Below are 23,404 nucleotides of genomic sequence, written 5' to 3'. Positions count from 1 at the left end.
GCTTTTATTCATAAAATTTAATGAACAAAATTTGGTATTACCTGTTTTTACTGTTATTCATTATTAAGTTATTTGATAATAATGTAACAATATTGATGCTGTGGGATGAAGAATCTGCAAAAACAAGTGCAAAAGTTGGGCTAAAATAGTGTAAAATCAAATCTGGACGAGATATGAAAATTAGGATTTAAGAAAATTTCAAGTTGAATTAGAGTGAATCAACTGCCAAGAAAGTGTCTTAAAAGGCTATTTATACTAGGGTTACAATGTTAGTTAATCCTAGTCCTTGATCACAATGGGATCCTTCTAATCCTAGTCATCCTTCTATAAAAGTCACATGCTTGTCGCATAACTACTATTTAAAGCTAATGTACGAAAAAGGTTTCCTCAACCTAATAACTTAAATACGAACATAACCGAACAAATAAAAACACTAATAAACAAAGAATTTGCTCCTGCATAAAATATTTCTGAATATGCACATATAAATGATTTAATATTTATTATTAATTATAAAATTTTCACTAATACAAATATAAATCTTTTGAATTTGTGATCATTGTTTAGTTACAATTCAAGAGTTTTTTTTTGGTCCCCTTTTAAGAATTGTAAAGAAATTCTTATATTTTTTTAAATTAAAAATTAAATTTAATGCCGTTTTTTTTAATTTCAAAATCAAATATACAACAACAACAATAACAGCAACAACTATCCCAAACTTTATAAATAAACAAAGAATCTGCTTTTGCATCTATCTCCCTTTGTTGAATAGGTACTTGGCTCCGATGGGAAAACTTGGATGTATTGATCATAAATGGCAGGATCAATTTTATGCAATTATTCTTTAGATATCCAAGTGCTTTCTTCTTTGAGGTTTGCCCTTGCCCAACCATGTGACAAGAAATCAATGATAAAGATTGCCTCGTTGAGATTGAGCCTTTCATATCAAACACATCTTCAATAATTCTCTTTATTTCTCCAACAGTTGATTGAACCCGTTCATTGGTGGTAGCTTCATTATAGTCTCCATCAAATCCATAAAAATCCTACAAGTCAGCAACATTAAAAATGTGGAATCTGAAGGTCATTTGGAAGCTCTACCATATAAGCATTGGAGCTAATCTTTTTCAAAATCTTGCATGGTCCAATTTTTCCATGCTTGAGCTTATTGTAAGTTCCTTTGGGAAACCTCTCCTTTCTAAGATCCAGCTGAACTTGATCACCTTCAAAAAATTCTTTGAACATCCTACATTGATCAGCGTTTTCCACGTAAAGTTTATTGCTAGCTTTAATGGCAGCATGTACCTCTTCATGGATTCTCTGCATATGTCTGGAAAAGCTTCTTGATCCTCACTAACTTGAGTGTCTTTTGGTGATGGCACAAGATTTAACACATGTTGGGGCTTGTGACCATAAGTGATTCAAAGAGTCTTCTTAGTAGCGCGGTTCACTAAATTATTATAAATAAATTCAGCATGAGGAAGGATTTCACCCCAAACCTTCATGAACACCAACAGGGCATCTCAACAAATTCCAAGACATATCCACCATTAATGTTTGTTGAGCTGTTTATGGATGACAAGTTCTTGTGTATTGCAATTGAGTTCCCAACTTCCTCCACAAAGAACACCAAAAGTGTTTCATAAATTTCACATATTTGTCCAACACTATAGTGGTAGGAACCCCATCTAAGCGCACTGTTTCTTTGAAAAACCAATTCAGCTGAATGGAATGCATCAATAGTTCTTGAATAAAGAATGAAATTGAGTTATTTTGGAAAATTCTTTAACCACCACAAGGATAGAATCATGCCCTCTTAACAGTTTTAGGTAATCCAAGAAAAAAATCCGTGTTAGGATGAATGAACCAAGGGGAAGTAGCAAGCGGTAAATGTCTATACAAACCAATATTTTGGGATTGGCCTTTTGCAAGTTGACAAACTTTACACTGCTTCACCAATCTTTCAACATCTTTGTTCATCTTCAATAGATAGTAACATTCACCAACTATTGCTAAAGTTTTATCTCACCCAAAATGTCCTCCCAAACTACCTCCATGAAGTTCTTGAATGATTTGCTCACACAAAGAACCTTTTGTGTGGATGTTTGGATTCTTGTTGTTATTCCTTGTAAAGAAGTTACGGTATATATAGCTATACATGCAGCAAAGGGATAAATCTTCTTTAGAGATCATATCTTGATTTACAAGGGATAAAATCAGGAAACAAATCAGCTAGATATATGGATATACATTAGGAATGAAATCAGGAAAATATTCTTGGAGAGATTTTAGAAATTCTCCAACACTCCCCCATCAAGTTGGTGAGTGGATATCTTCCATTCCTTACTTGTTTGTAATATCCTAAAATCTCGCAGTAGGAAGCCCTTTGGCGAGGACATCAGCTAGCTGATTTCTTGGTGATACATAGGGTACAACAATTAATTCATTTTCCTGCTTCTCCTTTATGAAATGCTTGTCAATTTCTATATGCTTGGTCCTATTATGTGCATGGGATTATTGGTGATGCTGATAGTTGACATGTTATCACAATATAACTTCATTGGTTCACTTCCTTTGATCTTCAGATCGTTCAAAATGATTTTCATCTGGAGGAGCTCGCAAATCTTATGTGCCATTGCCTGAAATGTTTCTTCAGCACTTAATCTTGCCACTACATTTTGCTTCTTATTTCTCCATATAACTAAATTTCCTGCTATGAACATGCAATAACCTATTATGGACCTTTTATCTGTTAAGAACCCGACATAATTTTCATTAATGCAACCCTCTATTGTTAAGTCTCAACCTCCCTGAAATAGAATGCCTCTCCATAGAGTAGCCTTCATATATTAGAGAATTCTCTGAACTGCATGTAAATGTTCTTTTGTTGGCTCATGCATAAACTGACTAACAACACTCACTGCATGGACAATGTTTGGTTTGGTATGAGAGAGGTAAATTAACCTCTCAACTAGTCGATGATACATTCCTTTTTTAACTACACACCTCTCTATTTCCACAAATTATGTGATTGGGGTTGATAGGTGTACTTGATGCCTTGCTTCCTAGTTTCCCGGTTCCTTTTAGAAGATCTAGGACATATTTTCTTTGAGACACAAATACTCTATGTTTAGAGTATGCAACTTCAATACCAAGAAAGTACTTTAACTCGCCTAGTTCTTTAATTTGGAACTCCTGGGGCCAACTGATCTCCTAGTCTTGTTCTCTCTTCTACATCATGTCTGGTAACAATAATACCGTCTACATATACCTGGAAGGCATTAACTTTATCTTTACCTTAGTGTTTAATAAAGAGAGTATGGTCACCTTGGCTTTGTTTATACTCAATTTGTAGCGTCGCCTTAGCAAATCTCCCAAACCAAGCCCTTGGTGATTGCTTCAATTCGTATAGAGCCTTTTTTAGCTTACTAACCTTGTTAGGTCCAAACCCTTTATCAAATCCTGATGGTGGCTCCATGAGAACTTCTTCCTCCAAGACTCCATGAAGAAATGCATTCTTCCCATCATAGTGCTGAAGATCCCAACTAAAATACGCTACTAGAGATAAAAGAATCCTGAGCGTATTCATCTTTGCCATCGGAGCAAATGTTTCCTGGTCATCAACACCATAGGTCTGTGTATAACCTTTTGCAACCAGCTCCTTGTATCTCTCAAGTGACCCATCAGCTTTGAACTTTAGGGTATACACCCACTTACATCTTATCTTTGGGTCAAGTAACAACTTCCCATGTTCTATTTTTCTCCAACGCACTCATCTCTTCCCTCATCGCATGTGTACAATTTCTGTCCCTTAAAGCTTCAAGAACAGTTTTAGGTATCTCATTTGAATTCAGGGTAGTGAGGAAGCTCGTATGTTGTGCAGATAGTCTATGAAGGGATACAAAATTGGATATGGGGTGTTGGGTACACTTCCTAGTTTCCTTTATCTTAGCTATGGGAAGATCAAGGGTAGGATCCAAATCTATAGAGGAATAAGATTGATTAATAATACATGGAGAAAAAGATGGTTCAATACCTGAACTTGGTTTGCACTCTTGTTCCTGCCTCAAAGAAGATGTGGACTGTACTCTTCTTGAATACTTCTTCAGCTGCTGGGACAAAATTTGCTTTTCTGGTTCTTGAGGATTATCTGAATGGGGGTGAGAATGTTGGGAAGGTTCAGGCAGTAGGTCCGATGGCTGAACTGCTATTTCATCCTCGGTTGGATCGGTTGGCTGAGGGAGAAAATCTGTTTCAGGTTCAGGTTCAGAATTTTCAGATTGTGGTGGAGATTTAAATTGTGACTGGGACATGGAAGGAAGAACATCAAGACCTTCAAGAAATGAAGTGGGCCTTGAACAACTCCTAGAACAACTCTCCCCTTCTTTAGAATATTTCCCCCCTGAAGGTGAGAGCACGGAGTAGGAAAAAAGGACTCAGTTTCATGAAATGTCACATCTATGGAGACACAAAACTTTCTGCTGGTAGGATTGAAACATTTGTACCCTTTCTTGGTGCTTGGGTACCCGATGAAAACACAATTGTGGGCTCAAGGATCTAGTTTTGATTGTGTTGTGATCAAAAGAATTAGGAGATAACAGAAAGTAGCAGTTAAAGTTGTTATTATTGCAGTTACAGTAGTTGGCAACAAACTACTGCAACTGTAATAAGCTAGTAGTATAATCTGTTACAATGTAACCAAATAACTATTGTGGATAGCCATATATAAGACTATACCACTTTTTTACCGAGACACTAGAAGGAATTAATCTCAAGTTCTCTCATTTTCTCTCTATCCATTCTCTATTTACCTTTGTTTTTCTCTCTGTTTTCTCCCTAATTTCTCTCATTTCTCTTTCTTTCTTTCTTCTTCCATGACTACCAACTAGAAACCCTAGATTCGAAACCTAGGGTCTTGACAGACTGATGTTGCCTATGAATATGAACATATGCAACATGGCCAAAAACCTTAGGTGTGAGACTTTTTATGGAGACTGAGTCTAGAAAGAAATCAAACAAGGTATGGATTGGACTTTATCGTTTAGAATTCTAGAGGGAACCCGATTGATTAGGTGTGCTGCTGTCAAGACTACCTCACCCCATAGATATTTCAGTACATTGGGCTGAAACAAGAGTGTCCGAGTAACTTCTAGGAGATGCTTATTCTTGCGTTTTGCAATCCCATTTTGTTGAGGTGTGTCAATGTAAGGCGATTCATGTGTTATTCCCTCCTGCTGGAAGCTAGGAGTAAGGGTTTGATTGAAATAATTCCTCCAATTGTTAGATTGGACCTTTTTTATTCTCTCTTGAAATTGAGTATCGATCATTTCTGTGCGTTCTTTATCTCTTCTTCTCCTATCTTCATCTTCTCTCGGGCTTATCTTCCAATTTCTTCTCCTTAACTAATACTAATCTTATAATATTAATCTTCAATTAATAATATTAATTTTTAGATTAATATCATTAATTACTTTATAATATTTTCTTTAAGACCCAATTATTTGCATTTATGTCCTTTGCTCCTTTCCTACAAAATTCAAATTGTGTAACTTTCACATGAACTCACACTTTAAATAGGAAAAATAGCACCAACTTAAGACTGAAATTAGATTAAAAATATATATAAAATTAAGCCCTATCACATACCAACTTGGGCTAGAGAGCAAGAATCCCAAGACTTGTTGAGTCTCCAAATGACTACATAGTTTTTCAACCTCCTCCCTGTTGAATTCCTTGAACTCCTCATGTTGGTAATCGGCTTCTTATGAGTAAGGTCTTCTTTATTTGTTAAATTAGCTTGTCCACGCTGTTGACACTTAATCCACCATTGTGAGCGAGAACTTGGGCTTTGCCATGCAACTTAAAGTAGTTCTCTCTTGTGTGGCGTGGTTTCTTGCAGTGCGTGCACCACAACCCGTCTTTGTTGGACTGTTTTATAGAATCCTGCCACAAACTATCATTCTGCCCTTGTCCAAACTCTCCAGCCTTGTTTCCTCTTTGAAATCAGTGCAGATCCTTCAGCCTAATGTGGTTCCAGCACAACAATCCTTTGGCTTTCTTCTGCCCAGATGATTGCAAAAACTTCAGTTATAGGCGGTAACTGTTCCCTTCCAAGGACCTGCACTCTAACCCGATCGTACTCCATATTCAAACCAGCCAGACAATCAGATACTCTTACCACGTTTAACAAATTCCTGCAATATCTTCACATCATCATTGCATTTCATCTTGAGATCTTGATAGTGGTCTATCTCCAGCCGCAGACCAGTCATGACATTGTAGTAATCAGTTGCGGACATAATACCTTGCTTCATGGATGAAGCTTTCATCTTCAATTCATAAATGACTGCAATGTCTTGTCTCTTGGAGTAGGTTTGCTGAAGCATGTCCCAAATAGCCTTTGCTGTTGTGAGAAGCATAACATTCCAGCTGATTTCTGGTTGCATTGAATTCCATAACCATGACATAATCATGGAATCCTCTTCATCCCAGGCATCAAATTTTGGATCCCCTATGCTCGGACCAGTGCCATTCAAATGGCTTATCTTTCCTTGCCCCTTTAGAAAGGTCCTAACAATCTGGCTCCATTACAAATAATTCTTCCCATTAAGGCGATAGGAAGAATTCATGCCTTGGAGTTCACCAGCTGATCCATTTGAGGATGAATTGAATGCGGCAGCAACCGGGTTGGGAGGAGTGGCATTCAAGATGTCCGATATGATGACGATAATGGTGAGGCTTGAACAAAGAAAAGAACAGTAGTACTGAAGGCTAACAAGAAATCAGAAGTGAGGAACAACTCTGGAATCAACCTGGTTAGGCAATGAAGGCCTTGAGATGGGCAATGAAGACCCTATGACAACCAGTGACGAAGACTGGCTGAAGGCAGCAACTTGTTACTGGAGAGAGGGATGCTCTGATACCATGTGGATATTTGGATTCCTGTTGTTATTCCTTGTAAAGATGTTACAGTATATATAGCTATACATTCAGCAAAAGGATAGATCTTCTTTAGAGATCATATCCTGATTTACAAAGGGATAAAATCAGGAAACAAATAAGCTAAATAGACAGATATACATTCGGAAACAAATCAGGAAAATAAGGAAAGCAATCAGGTGTTGTTGGAGAGATTTCAGGAATTTTCCAACATTCTGGAATACATAACTTGTTACCTTGAAATAAGTACCCATCATGCATAGGAAAAGCATTAGATGACTCCACGGTTGGCCCTTGCAAATTTATTATCAGTTGGCTGAAGTAAGTATCTTTGTGGTATTGATTTTTTAGCTATTGAAATCCAATGACTTGAGCATGTAAAGTAACCAACCTGAAACCTTGTCTGCAAAGTGCACTGACCACTCTTTTAGACCCTCTAAATTTCTTTTCCCTGCCAAACTTGGGAGGGAGATTATCTTTCAATTTTTTCTCCCTTCTCTTTGCTATGTTTCTAACCACTCTTTCATTTTCCTACAAACATTGGAGGATTGATTTTTCATCTCTGTTTCTTCCTTATTTTCTTTATTTTATTCCCCTTCTTTTCACTTGCTTCGCTCATAAGAAGTGAAATTCTATGGTAACCAACATAAATATTTTTATTGGTTTTAGTTGCCCAAGTTTATATGGTTTTTCACCTCCTATTCGTGTTGATGTTCATTTTCTCATTTCTTGATTTGAATTCAAATAAATAAAGGTTGGAATGCTTGATCCACCAAGGGAGGAAGTAAGAAATGCCATCCTCTCATGCATGACCGCTGGAATACGTGTTATAGTTGTCACAGGTGATAACAAGGTAACATGAATTAATTGTTTCTTCTTTGTTGTTGTTGTCACAACACTGTGTTCTGTTTTTTCCTTTCCCTTTATATGTATGAATGTTTCCTAAGTGAGAGACAACTCCAGAGCACTGCGGAATCATTATCTCGAAAGCTTGGTGTTTTTGACCACTTGGTGGATTTTGGTGCGTACTCTTATACTGCTTCTGAGTTTGAAGAACTTCCGGCATTGCAAAAAACAGTGGCTTTGCAACGCATGACACTGTTCACTAGGTATATCTAATACTTGTTTAGAATTTCAATTATTCTTAGTGCAATTTACTGTTCACCTGGAAACTTTTAAGTTCCTATAGCTGTTAGAAATTCTTGTGCTTTAGAAATTTTTTCCCTTTGTTAGGGTCGAGCCATCTCATAAAAGAATGCTGGTTGAAGCATTACAGCACCAAAATGAAGTGGTATGTCTTGCATATCTCCTTTATGAGAATGTTTTCATAATCCTGAGATCTGCTGAAGAGATTGTGTGTGTGTGTGTATTGGGGGTGGGGGGTGTTTTTTGCTGCTGCAGGCAATTGGATTGGCTATATTTTCTGAATGATGTGGCCAAGAAGACTCCCTGCATGAAATTGTGGCTGGTTATAATTTGGAGCTTCCCTACTTTATATGATGCTTTATGATCTGATTAAGGGTTTATGGTTGTATATTAGTCATTATGATGCAGACAAATTATAGAATATTATATTGACCTGCATGAGGTAGTTGAGGTGGCAAATTGCCTCTGCCCAGGACAAATTACCTTTCCTAGACCTTGGTCAATGCAGTTTTTGTAGTGATACTATTCATCTAAACAGTTTGGTACATCTCAAACTTTGCATCAGAACACTAAAAAGAATAGAGAAATTCAACATTTAAAACTCTTTCCAAAAAAATTTACCAACTTAAAACTCTAAACCAAAAAATTCCACTTCTAAAGCTCTCCTCTGACTCAAGTCAAATGATGATTGGACAAGCTCACCGATATCTTCTCTTTCAAATATGCAAAAAACCATATGCCAGTTTTCAAAATTAAAGAAGAAACCACCACTGGTTTCTCCTTTAATTTTGAAAACCAAAGTAGCGGTTTATTCTTTATTTTTGAAAACTGTAAATATGTTTTTCACCTCAACTCACTTGCAAGAAGTAAGTAAAACCGCCATATGGTTTTTTAAAAAAACTGGTGCGGTTTCTTCTTTATTTTTAAAAACCATGTTCCTGGTTTATTATTTATTTTTGAAAACTGAAAATCAGTTTTTCACCATATATTTCTTAGCGCGGACAATTTTTTGTTATATCCTGTCTACTGAAAAAAGATGATAAAGAAGAAACCAGATGCAGTTTATTCTTTGTTTTTGAAAACGGTGTTACCAGTTTTTCTTTTGTTTTTAAAACTTCCGTTCAGGTTATAACACTTTGAAGAAAAACCAATCTTAAAACTAGAATAAACTGTGAATCGGGCTTCTTCAATAAATTGGTAAACCAGTAGTATAGTTTTGAAATGTTCAATTTTGTCAGGATTACTCAGTTTTTGTAGAATAAGTTTTGTTATTGGCAGACTATGCACACCCTGAAGAACATATTGTAACTGCTAAATTGCTTTCTTGAAGAACTTATTGACACTAAAAACAAATTTTGAGTAATCCCAACAAAGTTGAAAATTTTGGAACCATGTTACTATATATCTGTTTATTGAAGGAAACGGTTTCTCAGTTCATTGTAGTTTATGATTGGTTTTTTCTTCCAAGTGTCAAAACCGGTATGTGATTTTCAAAACAAAAGAGTTACGGGAAATACAGTTTTCAAAAATAAAGAAGAAACTGCATCTGGTTTCTTCTTTATCTTTGAAAACCATATGCGGTTTTTAGTTAAGTTGTGGACAAGGGGTGTGATGTGAAAAACTATTTTTAGCTTTTCGAAAATAAATAATAACTGGTAACGTTGTTTTTAAAAATAAAGAAGAAACTACTGCAGTTTCTTCTTTATTTCTGAAAACTGTTTAGTGGGTTTTTGTTTTTTCTTTTGTGCAAGAAACGATGTGAAAAATTGGTTTATGGTTTTCAAAACAAAAACATAAACATAAACATAAACTGTGAATTCGGTTTTCAAAATTAAAGAAGAAACTAGTGCATCTTCTTTAATTTTGAGAACTGGTATACAGTTTTTTCCATTTCTGAAAGAGAAGATATTGGTCAACATGTCCAATCATCAAATATTTGACTGAGGCAGAGTTGGCAGGTGAGTTTTAGAACTGAAAATATTTTGGTTAATAGTTTGAAGTTGATAAATGTTTTTGAAAAGAGTTCTAAATGTTGAATTTTCTCTATATATTATCAAAGCTTCCTTTTGTGTTTTTTGTTCTGTTCTGTTTTATTTATTTATTTATGTTTAAAAGATAAAAACTGGTCTGGGATGTTAAAGGTGCTTAGAAATGGAATAAGTTGTTGACATGTGACTTCTAGTCCGAAAGAATATCAAAACAAATAATAAAAAAGTAATCAAAAAGGACCTCCTTGGATGGAAATTTTGCTTTTTGAAGTCTGTTTTTTATCTATCACTTGACTTCCTTCGCCTAGGCTTGGCTTGCATGTTGGAGCAATCTCTAAGGTTTGAATTGGCTAACTCTACTCCTATTATCCCAGTGGCTTTTGATCTTAATATTTCTTGATTGTAAAACTTTCCGTCTCACTCCTACCCGTAGCTTAGTTGCGGTGGTGAGTAATTTGAAACCCTTACTTTTCTTGTTAACAAATCTGTGTCATTTTTCATGTCCAATGGCTTCAGATTTTCTCGTTTTTTTTTTTTTTAGAATTTTGATAAAGGGTGATGGCCAGTCTTGCATTTCTATAAAAACATGCAAAGACAACTGGATTAAGCCCAACAGGTCTTGGTTTGGCTTGTGCCTCCTTTGGTTAAATGAGCGAGTTCTTATCTGTGCTCACCGGTATCTTGGGCTATAGAGCATTGGCTGTTTCAATATACTTTATGTATGGATGGCTTGTCATTGCATGCTTATCTGATTTATGGGTGGTTAATGTCTTGCTTTTGAAACTCCTTTTTCTTTCTTTATCTATTTATTTATCAATTCCCTTAGTTTTCTACCTTTGTTTCCATCTCTTATGACCACATAGTAGCTTGTAACACATTGATCTTTCTAGCACCATGCACTTGGATTTTGATTCTTTCTTTGTGTGACATATTATACACTCATTTTATTCTGAACTGTGCATTCCCCTACTCAAATTATTGATTAACTATTTTTATTGTAAGGTTGCCATGACTGGTGACGGAGTGAATGATGCCCCTGCATTAAAGAAAGCTGACATAGGAATTGCAATGGGATCAGGCACTGCAGTTGCCAAGGTACAACCCTTACCCCCCCGCCCCCACCTCCACCCCCCCAAGCACCCAACCCCCAAACAATTGGCCCTTTGCTTTTCAATGTTCTTCTGTGTGTCTACATGTTGCCACAGAATAAAGTGAAAAAAGAAGGGGAAGTATTCTAGGTGATGAAATTTCCACTCTTTAATTTTATGGAATTTTTTTTTCTTCCTTTTGTTTCTGTTTTTCCTTTCTGATTTCTATTTCTTGACATCTTCTAACACTAGGTATTCTATTTATCATGTTTGTTCATACCAATTTGAATTCATCCTTCAACATAATTTTAACTTGTCAACTTAGCATACTTTGTTTTAACTAGTCTAACTTCTTGTGATGTATGAAAATAAAAGATAAAAAACAAATATATAGATGTAAGAAAAACAATGCATCCCATCAATATTAATCAATCACAGTCGTGGCAATTATAACATCCTGCATCGAGCGATAGGAAAGACCAGAACAATTTACCCTAATGGGCTTACGCGAACTTCCCAGGGGGTCACCCATGCTTGAGTTTCCCTAGCTCAAGCATGCTTAACTCCGGAGTTCTTTGTCTACATTCAGCTCAAAAGGTATTCAGCTGGTGTTATTTTTTTTCTTACTTATCCTCGATATATATTACCCTTCTCTGGACTCTTGGGGTATTACAACAATAGTTCCAATGTGGGACAACATCAATCTTCCTTGGTTGTAGAAGACTTGCCTTCGAGTCTTGATCATCTTAATCTCTTTCATTTTCATAGTATGGAGAGAGGTTAGGTGGTAGTTTGGAAGGAATCTCATCACGTACAATGTCTTCGAATTGCTGGAGGAGAAGCTTGACTTCATTAGATAAGAACAAAGATGCATGATTCTTGTCAACAATTTAAAGGGGACATGTTATATTTAATCCTTAGTGGATCTTGTTGAGGTTGGACTTGTCAATCAATGCATTATTGTCTAACAAACTTGCAAGACATCCTTCTAGCTTCATAGAAGCTAGTGTGATGCTGATACCGTGTTTGTTGGAGGAGTAAGTGTTAGCAGTCATGGAAGTCTCGGCAATTGTATTGCCAGGGACAACCCAACAACAAGTGACATGCATCCATGGGAATGACATCACATCTTGTTTGCTCTTGATATTTCATTCCAATAGGAATTTGAGCGCCTTTTGGAACTTCCACTTTGTTGTCTTTTTTTAACCCTTGTAGCGTTTATGGAGGAGGGTAATCTTGAGTTGGTAAATCCAGCTTGCCACCATGTCGTTGTCATCTTCTATCATCATGGTTGTGTTCAGGTCATGACATATTACTAGAGATTCTTCATGATTGACACCAACAATTTCTTCTTTGTCACATCGCAATGGTTCCTCTACTTCATTGGATTCTTCTTTATCACTTTTGACTTTCATTAACCTCTTCTTCCATATGTGAAACTATGAAATGATATACATAACTAAGAGAAAAGAAGAGAAGGAAAAGAGAGATTGGAGGGAAAAATTGATTCGATTATACTGTGCTAGGGTTATAGGTATTTATACTTAACTATTGCAACTTCTATGTACAAGATTATCTAAGCTAAGTACAAAGTACAACTAATATATACAACACCTAACACAATCAAACTAATATGAATTTTCAACACTCTCCCTCAAGCAGGCACATTCATATCATAAGTGTGTAGCCTGGAATAAGTGTACTCAATCCTCGGACCTCAAAGAGCTTTAGTAAATGTGACGCCAGCTGATTCACAATCCCAGCAAATGCTGTGGAAATCTCACCAGAAACCAGTTTTTTTCACGCAAAGTGACAAGTCTATTTCAATATGCTGGTCATTTCATGAAAAACAAGATTAGAGGCAATTTGAAGAGTTGCCTGATTGTCACACAAGCTGCATGGAACTTGAATCACCAAACTGCATCTCCTTAAGAAGTTGTTCCAGCCATTTCAGCTCACATGTAGCTATGCCATGGCTCTATACTCACCTTCAGCACTACACCTAGCTGCAACCTGCTTCATTTTACTCTTCTAAGAAACCAAATTGCCTCCAACCAAAACACAATAGCTAGAAGTTGAGCGCCTATCAAATGGACTGGCCAATCAGCATCAGCATAACTAGTCCCTTGTGTATGACCTTTATGCTCAAATAACAAGCCTCTACCAGGGGAGCTCTTGATATACCAGAAGATCCTCACCAAAGCATGGCAATGCCTCACAAGGTGAGTCCAAGAATTGGCTAACCACATTAACAGCAAAAGTAATGTCGGGTCTGGTTTCTAAGATAATTCAGCTTCCTAGCCAATCTCTTATATCTTCCAAGATCAGCAATAGTCTCCCCCTGACTAGGAACCAGCTTTGTATTTGAATTCAAAGGTGTATCAATAGGACTAGAATCCATCATACCCATCTCCTCTAATATATCAAGAGGGCAGTGTTTAATAGCAGCCATAGAAGGAAACAAGAAAACTGAAGCAATCTTAGCTACCGCGGAGAATGTATCACCATACTCTAGACAAAAGATCTGTGTATAACCCTTGGCAACTAGTCTAGCTTTTAAGCAATCAATAGAGCCATCATAACCAGCTTTAACAGTAAAAATCCTGGGAAAACCAGCCAATGATTTCCTTGGAGGAAGTGGAACTAAATCCCAAGTCCGATTAGCAAGTAAAGCTGACATCTTTTCATCCACAGAAAGGGACCAGCCAGGATGAGTAAGAGCTTCTGCATATGTTTTAGTGATAGAAACAGAAGAAAAAACATAAACAAAGGCAGAATATGTAGAAGATAACCTATGATAGCTCAAGCAAATATAAATGGGAGTAAGGATTTTGAGTTGAACGTGTACCTCAAGGAGAGAATGTTGAACAGGACCGAGGCCGAAGGAATAATGGCATCATTCGAAGGGACAGCATCATCATTAGGAGCTGGAGCTGCAGGTACAGAAAGAGAATCTGAACCTGGAGCAGTAGGACGATTTGAAGCTGAAGGAACAGCTATGGAAGCTGGATCCGCAGGTAAAGAAACTGATCTAGGACAATGTCGTTGCTGATAAGTCAGAAGAGGATGAGTAGAAATAGGAGCAGTGGAACTGAGTCTGCAGATACAAAAGGTACCTTAACATGAAGTACCTCATTACAAGATGGAGGAGGAAAAGTAGATACAAAGAATAGAGTAGTCCCAAAGAAAGCCACATCAGAAGAGATAAAATAACGATCAAGATCCGGAGAGAAACATTTATATCCCTTTTGAAGAATGTGAGCATCCTAAGAAGCACATTTAACAGATTGAGGTGACAATTTATCTCGATCTGGTGAAAGGAGATGCAGAAAGCAAGTGAAACAAGAAATACAAAGTGGAAGAGGATTCAACGGTTCCTAAGGAAAAAGAAGTGCATGAGGAATACCACCTTGAAGAATAGGAGAGGGCATTCAGTAAATCAAATAATAGGAGGTTAAGATGGCAGCATCCCGTAACGTAAAAGGAACATGCACATGGAGTAAAAGAGTATGAGCAGTCTCAATGAGATGCCGATTTTTACGCTCAGCCACACTATTTTGCTGCCGAGTGTACGGGTATGAAGTTTGATGAACAATGCCATGAGAAGACAAGAAAGATCGAAAAGCTGTAGAACAGTATTCCTTAGCATTATCACTACAAAGGATACCGATACAACTGAATAGTGATCTTGTTACAGAACATAGTGAATGGTGACAACAATTCTATTTGATCTTTCATTGAGTAGAAATAAGTAAATCAAGAGTAACATCGATGAAAGTGACAAAATAAGAAAAACTGAGTTTAGATTTGACTCTACTTGGACTGCATATATCAAAATGCGCAAGAGAAAAGGAGCATCTGCTCAGTCATTAACTCGACTAGGAAAAGGAGAATGGACATGCTTCCCTAATTGACAAGATTCACATTCCAAAGAATCTAAAGAAGACAAGGATGGAACGATCTATTTGAGTTTAGATAAATGTGGATGGCCCATCCTACAATGAATAAACAGAGGTGAAGCTGCTGAATTAGCACAAACAGATGGCAAAGAAAGATGATAAAGTCCCTTAGACTCATGTCCCATGCCAATTACTTGTCCAATACCTGGATCACAAACCAAAATAGATTCAGAATAAAAGATAATTCAACAATTAAGTGATTTGGTCAGGCAATTGACAGAAATTAGATTGTAGGCACAGTTAGGAATATGTAAAACAAGAATTAAGAGACAACGAAGGTAATGGATTAGCACGTCCTATGACTGTGGAAACAGCTTGAGATCCATTAGCCGCAGTAATTGGTGGTTGTGTATTAGATGATTAAAATGGGAGAACAAGGTCTTATTATCAGATATATGCTCAAAGGTAGCGGAATCAATGATCCTTTAGGAGAACCTGTTGCCAAAGAAATGCCAGATGAAGCATGTGACACCCCATAAATTTATTAATAAACACTGGCAGTGTGTCCCAAAATTACACTACAAAAAAGTTGAGGAGCTATTCTTAGACAGCTGCTAAAACAAAATATGTAAGGTGGCTGCCAAGCAGGTGAAACCTCAAGTAAGTAGCTGAATTTAAAATCAGTTTTTGGGGACTAAATCAAGAGATAAATATCTTCATTTTGAATATGTTATTAAGCATGAAAAGAGTATTCCAATGATATGGAAATTACTAATTTTGGTTAAGAATTGAGAAAGTTGGATTAAGGACTTAATTAAGGGGATTATGGTTAATTAAATTACTGAAGTTCCAGCTGTAGGGAATCTGCAGAAGGTTTTAGAACATGGTGAGGTGACTGAATTGCTGAAGCATACAGGTGAGTTGTCTTCCTACAAGAAAGGCCAACATCTCTGGCTAGGTGGCAACAGCTGCTTCAGTTGAAGCAGGTAGCTGGCTGTCTCTGCAGGAAAATGCCGTCATACAAGAGCCAAGTGGCAGCCACTGGGGCTGCCATGTACTCAGCTGCTTCAGCAGAGAAGTAGGGTGTTTCCATGGCCTATATATAGGCCAGACCTTATTCATTTCAAGGAACAACTGAAATGAGAGCGAGAAGATCTCTATAAGAAAAATTGCTAGTGAGAGAGAGTTGAAGTAAGGAAGTTCTGCTGGAAACTGAGGAAGGAGCTGAGAAATAAGAAAGGCCTGCTAGAAAAGGAAAGGAAGCTTGAAGACACTAAGGAGTAAGGCCTAACTTGAGGTAAGTGCATTCTTATGGTTACTCTATGCTGGTGTCATGTATGAAATGATTTTATGGCAGCCTAATGCATAAAATGACATGTTGTGTTCATGATATGTGTGCATAATGTGGGCATGTTGCACGAAAGTATGAGTCATGTATGTGTTTTGAATGAAGGTTCAAACCATAAATATGTTGTAATGATTGTTGTTAATGTTTGGCCAAGGATGGAGCCCTTAGGTCGTGTGAAGGATGCCAAGGAATAATGGGAGGGCTTGAACCTAAGAGAGGGAGCAGCTGGTGAATGGGGGAAGGTTATGATTAGGGGTTGCCTTCATTAAATGTGTGGATAATATTATGAATGTGTGGTTGCATTGCCATGGCATGCCTTACTGAGAATTCTATTCTCATGCATTGCATTTCAACATTCCAAACCTTGTAAGGGATGGGGAGATTGACCAATCAGGGTTTACAGGATGAGAGGAAATATGCAAGACACTATGTGTGTACTTTTGATAGAATGTTTTGTACAACTTAAAAGCTGTTGTACTTGGATGAATATGTGATATAAACTGCTGTGTTTTGGAATCACGCTTGGGATTAAATTACTCTTATCACTTATTAGTAAGTTTGGTTGGCAATCGAAATTAGGAACCAATAGAATAAAAGGGTTGAGCAGGTCCTACTCAATGAAGTACAGACTTTTCATGTCAGCATAAGCCAAGGATGTACCTTGGTTTTGTGACCTAGGTCGATCTACAGGATGTGGTAGGTCATGACCACATTGACACAGTCAAAGACAAGTCTAATAGGAGGCATACCTTGTCATGGAGAATTGGCACCGCAAAGCAACAGGTGCAAAACCTGTTGCTAAAGAGGTGGTTGAAGAAGAGACTGGACTGGCTTCCTTGGTAATAGAAACTATGGAGGAAGAAGCCTGCTTTTGTTGCTTGAAACTGACAGAGTTTTGCCAATTCTTCCCTAGAAATTAGATGAGAAACAGATCCTTGTCCAGGGACATTCGCCTTAGGCCGCCAGCGACTTTACCATGACCACCACCTTGTTGTGTTTGTGTGGCAGATCGACTTACATATTGAGAAACACATTTTGAGGTTGCATGATACATAATGAAACTCTTGACGAGTGGAGCAAAAGAAAGAAGCTACAGATCAATTACAAGAATATAGGTGTCAGTGCCAGACCAGTTACAGAAATTAAAAGATAGTTGGTTGTGCTCGACCACTTACGAAAATTAAATATAGTTGACTAAGCTGAACCAATGGCAGAAATTAAAAGACAGTCAGCTGAGCCAAACCAATTACAGAAATTAAATGTAGTCGATTAAGCCAGACCAAATGCAAAGATAGTTTGGTACCAAAAGATCTGATGCCAACCAACATAGGAACCTTGGTACCAAAAGATCTGATGCCAACCAACATAGGAACCTTTAGAAATAGAGCGTCGATCTTGGCAAGGTTAGAAACGCCACTATGACTTTTGGCCAAATCACCACCTTGAGAGCCCACCTCAAGGATACAAAGCACTCACCCTTTAGGAATCTTCAACTAGAGAAGAGAAAACAAGGAGCACCCTGTTTTTTAGTACTTAAGTATTCTCAAAGCTTGCTTTACAACTAGCTCAAGGGGGTTTGTTTAGAACTACGTGAGGAAGTAAGACCTTTTCCAATGTGAGACAAAATAACCTAAATATAATGCTTAACAAAAGACTTATCTTAATTTGGCTAATATGGAACGACATCATCAAAGCATGATGTCATGATGTACAATAATCAACTAGTCAGATAGTGAAACAATCACCCATATGCTAAACTTATTTCCCAACTTTTGTTTAGGACAGGCTAAGACCTAAGAGTAAAAAATAAGAGTAAAAAAAAGTTATTCATAAAGAAATAGAGGATGGACACGTAACAAGTGTATTGTGTGCGATGCAATAAAAGCTATATGTAGGATACCCAAAAAAAAAAAAAAAAAAAAGATCATAATACATTTTATTTACTCACAAGTCATAGCGACTAACTGGTGAAGCAATTGGTGGGATCTCATATGTGATGAACTTAGTCCATCAAACCATTGAATATAAACAAATTAGAGAACAACAAAAATAATTAAATAAATAGTGACATTCTAAATTCCTATTTTACTAATCCCTAATGATGCTATCTTAGTGTTTTTAACTACTTACTCCATGCTTAGGAAAATTTTGACACAAAAAATGAGGTGGTTAGCATTGATCAAAAACCATCAAAGTCAAGGTCAACTATCAACATGTCCAATCAACCCAACTAGACCTGACTTGCCAGTGGTTTGGGTTAGCTAGGCTAGTGGGCTTGGTTGAGGCCTAATTCAGCCTAGTTAAATTTGGCTAAGGCTTGGCCAAATTTGGCATCATACATGGCATGGCCCATTGTAGCATGGTTGGTCTTGACTCAAATTGGGCCCAAACCAAGTTATCTTAACTTAAGGCTTACAAAGCCAAAATAGGAATACCCAAAACATCCAATGAGGGTTGCTTTACCAAAATAACATGATGAGAATTGTAGGGGTACCATGTGATGTGTTTGCATTGAGACACGTGTTGACTCATTGGCGCAACGTTTGGCCAATTAGATGGTTGGAACCACCGTAGTTTTCAAAAGTGTGCCTAGGATCAAGGATCAACCAAGGGTGCCTCAGTCTATGAGGCGTGCGCCTCAGCTCTAAGGTGCATGCCTCACCTTGAGGAGCAAGGAGCATGCCTTTTGTATCCATGTCATAATTTTTTGTTTTTATTGTTTGATGGACTTGTTGAATTGTTACTAGTAATAACTAGGAAAAAAATTAAAAGAAATTTGAGAAAATAATAAAACATCCTATAGCTATCTAATAATGTGTCTTGCATCCAAAAGGCTTGTGCCTATGCTTCGAGCCTAGGCTCCAACCATTCTTATGCCTTAGTGCGCCTTGAGCCTTTGACAACTATGGGACCGCCTAGCTTTTAGACTTTTAATATATGAAGAGGGAGAGAACATGCTCACTTGCTCTCTCTCTCTCTCTGCAAGTATATGTCAGGTAACGCCAACTCTTGGTGTATCAAATGCAAGGGTTTTCGGATTTCAAAACTTTTTCCAAAACAAATCAAGTGCGCAGTGTAAATAAGGCACAAAACCACCTTGCAAGACTCGGTATCATACAATCATATGCATAAAAACTGAAACCATTCCATAGGGTGTTTAGAGATATATCTTATGGAGATTCCAAATCTGATGTAGAGATTGAACACACCTCCAGTGGTAGCAACTCTTGCCTCCAACAGCCCACGAACATTCCACCAGGCAATCTCCTACTACCCCGAACAACAAGCCGGGTGACTAGCCCGTCTCCTGAAAATACGGGAGACTTAGTTAGTCCACGGTTCTCATGTGGATGAACCCCATAGGAAGACCCATGTGCTAGACAAGTCCCCTATGGGTGATTCAAGTAGGATATTGGGTTCAAAACAAAAGGATACCCAATCCAATAAACTCTTTATTGGAATGAGATTTCTATTCAAGCAAACAAGAGATGGTTGGAGCATCAAGTGGAAACAATGGGCTAGGGTTTATTGCACTGGAAGAAGGAAGAAGAAGGGCATAATGGCTGAGAGAAAACCATAGTCGCCAAATGCCAAGAGGCCTCTCTCATTTTCTGCTGCTTCTTTCCTTTTATATGCAAGGCTAAAACCCTAAAATGCCTAATATGGACAAACAACCACAAGGGAGCGTAAGGGGACAAAGGGGAGACCACCCAGACCTCCAAGGACGAAGGACGTCCTTCTTAGCGAAGCACTCAGCCACGCGTTGTCTAAATCGACACAGAAACGACAAAGGAGACGTGCAGGTTCGCGACATTCGCGATAGAAATTGTTGACAGTTCAAGGGAAACTGTCAACAGTTTCCTTCAGATTTCCAACAAACTGTCGACAGTTCATATAAGGTTGTCGACAGTTTCTTCACTTTGCTTTAAGTTTCTCCAAATTGCATCTAAGCCCCGCCATTAACTCTTAATGACACTTTCACTATCTCATGATGAAACTGAGACCCCCATTAACTCTTAACGGCATGCCCGTCAACTCTTGACAGTTACTCCAATTAATTCCAAACCTGATCTGTTAACTCTTAATGACATACCTGTCAACTCTTAATAGTTACTCTAATTAATTCTGAACCCGATCCGTTAACTCTTAATGGTGTCATCATTAACCATTAATGACTATCAATGATCATGCTTTAAAATTGCTTAGTCAACCACACTTGGATATGCGTGTGACCTTTTAGGTTCACCACTAAGTAGTAATCGGGACGCGTCAAACACTTTGATGTCAACCAACCACTTTGGTCTACAACGAGGATCTCTCCGTCTCCTCGAAGTATCCCGAAAGACCCTGAGTGACAACTAGCATTATGTCAGGGCGATCCTACTAGTAATGAAATCAAACTTCAATGAGAACCTATTTGGGCTTTCGATTCCTGTGTACTATAATCCCTCCATCGATTAACATCCCGATTGAGTGAGAGTCATAGAGTGGTCAAACTCACTAACTCGATAGCTATGCCAAGATCTAGTGTGGTGTGGTTGAGTGATAGGCCACCGGTATATCGGACCTACCAAAGACCAGCATGCATGAAGGTTAGAATAGGGAATTAACATATGCAGGTTGTTACAACCAACGTGTGTATGGGGGAGGGGGGTAGTTTTGTAATCCGTATGCGGAGGGAATAATCTTGCATGTGCAAGGGAATTCGGTTAGAGAGGGGCAGAGGAGAAGTATAAATAGTTGAGAAGAAGAGGGAGATGGGGGCTGGTTTTTGATAGAAGAATTGAGAGAGTTAAGGGCCTCTCGAATGCTCTGGATTGTGCTTGTTCTTGACCGAAAGCTTGGATAGCCATTGTTAATTGATTACAGTTTGGATTTTCTAGCTGGGTTCCTATCATTGAGATGACATATCGAAACTTCTTCCGACATTGGAAACACTTTCCAATCAAGTGTACTCTGGCCATAGATTCATACAACCACAATCACCACTGATCACATAGGATGTTCGCCTTGCGCCGGAGGTCGACGGATTCCATTAGCAATCACCTGCCTCCATACGCTACTGCACAGAGACCACACAGTGCATCTCCCCATCCAATAACTGGACAGCTTTTAGCAAAGGCAAATCTCAAGCACTGACATACAAGACAACTGTGTTGTCTTCGGTCGAAGGACCAGTAACACAATTGAATGCCTGTGACAGATCAAAGATCCTCTCAGCCATGTGATCTGTCACATTCTTCACATTTAGTAAATGTTCCACTAATATCTACTCACATGTCTACTATATCCATCTCATGGATTATGGTGTGCGACTCACCATCCTTTATCATTAGTATCTCATACTAATCAAAAGTAGCCCATGTGCCAGTCCGTAATTGATTACTCATAGCCCGCTTTTGAGAAATCTAAGGATTGAGAATCTATACTTTAAGAATCCTTAGTTCAATAGTCTTTGTCACGTATCTTAACACTTAAGTATAAGACCATCAATAGGAAATCTAAGGGCTCATTCATATATAATGATTGGAGAGGTATGAATGAAGATATGACCTTAATATATGAAAACATATTACTATATTTGCAAAATTTATATCATTAGCTCCTAAGTGTCACCGCTAGATGTCATTTAAATCTAACATTAGAGCACTAACACCAACAGTATATATATCTAATACCTGCACAACAAACACATTCACAATTACATGCAACACCTGTGACATAAGCCAACCATCTTGAACCTGGCTTAAGTTTGATGTTTTTGAATCTTGTCCAAGCTTTGTGTGATTGGAACCAAATCAAGTTTGTACAGGCTCATCATCTGTTTTTCCCTGAATGTAATTATATGCTACATTACTTTAATACATTGATTTCCTCATGCTCTGATGTTATTTTATGGAATGTTCAAATTGGTGTCTCTGAGACTTAAGTTCCCTTAATTTATTATGCGATAAAAAAAATGACAATATGGTTATTACCGAAGACTGTTCAATCAAATCCAAGCCTAGCTTTATTGACCTTTGGTTTTCACATTTGAGTCAAGCTGAATTATCCCTTGGTAAAAATCTGCTGAGCTCAAGCTGAACTTGCATAATCCATCTTATCTATATGTTTGGATAAGCTTAGGATTATTGTATTCCTATTCACATACATAGCCCCTCCAGACATGCAGAGGCACAAGAATGCATTGCCAAAAGATGTATTTTTAGTTATAGAAATTCAGATGCTATAAAACTACCAACATGGTTAGCTGAGATCTTTTGGGAATTTTCAGCTGCTTGGATATATCTTTCGCCAGGTACTTAGTCTCAGTGCTCTTGATGTTGAATAAATGTGTACTTGAGTCTTGTCAACCTGCTTTTGGCTGATGGTAATTTACTGGCTGTCTGCAAATTGCAACCTGCAACTATTTTGTCTAAAGGAACTTATTTTATTTAGTGCAGTTGCAAGTGGGTGGGTGCTAAAAAATTAATAATTGACATTTTTGAATTAAGTATGATTTATTACTTTGTTAAATTAGTGACCCTTTTGTACTGCTATGGGTGTTGTGGATCTCACTTTGCTTTTTTTTGTAGATTGTCCTCTTCCATGAATTTTTTTTCCACCTTTTCTTCCATATGGAGATAATGATGGCCAGTATGTCCTGTGTTATGACAATTATTATTATTTTTCTAAATTGACCATTTTCATGTTATTTTTCAACTAATTCCACATTTGTTTTACAGAATTGTGACAAAAAGTCCATTTTGGATGAAAAACTTTATTTGGCATCATAAATCTAAACCCTGATTTTAGATCAACCCTGGAATCTGTAAAATTCATAACTCTCGCAGTTCCACCTTTGCCTCGCCCTAGGATCCTACCACAATGACCAACCACAGGCTTGTGAACAGAATTGTCTCCTTGAATTATTTTTACTAGTTTTTCTATTTGACAAGTATTCTTTTCTTCTTCATTATTATTTGATTACTTGTGTTCTTTCTAGATAACTGCTAT

The 23,404-nt window shown here is 37.6% G+C and overlaps 1 protein-coding gene across 9 annotated transcripts in view; it reads left to right on the top strand.

The window, feature by feature from the left end:
* The window catches only part of LOC127807998 (calcium-transporting ATPase 3, endoplasmic reticulum-type), a 141,719-nt gene that overhangs the window by 68,217 nt on the left and 50,098 nt on the right, over window positions 1-23,404 (top strand). For all 9 annotated transcript variants that reach the window (XR_008024844.1, XR_008024846.1, XR_008024847.1 and 6 more), the window contains 4 exons: window positions 7,694-7,792; window positions 7,903-8,048; window positions 8,173-8,230; window positions 11,076-11,168. Coding sequence is in view for 2 of the 9 variants with exons in the window: in XM_052346292.1 (XP_052202252.1) it covers window positions 7,694-7,792; window positions 7,903-8,048; window positions 8,173-8,230; window positions 11,076-11,168 (396 nt within the window). In the remaining 7 variants the exon portion in view is untranslated. The remainder of the gene's footprint in view (window positions 1-7,693; window positions 7,793-7,902; window positions 8,049-8,172; window positions 8,231-11,075; window positions 11,169-23,404) is intronic.

This window comes from Diospyros lotus, chromosome 8, assembly GCF_014633365.1.
Source record: "Diospyros lotus cultivar Yz01 chromosome 8, ASM1463336v1, whole genome shotgun sequence".
Classification (NCBI taxonomy): domain Eukaryota; kingdom Viridiplantae; phylum Streptophyta; class Magnoliopsida; order Ericales; family Ebenaceae; genus Diospyros; species Diospyros lotus.
Note: the sequence above shows the minus strand (reverse complement) of the source record. Positions and strands in the feature narration are given on the sequence as shown.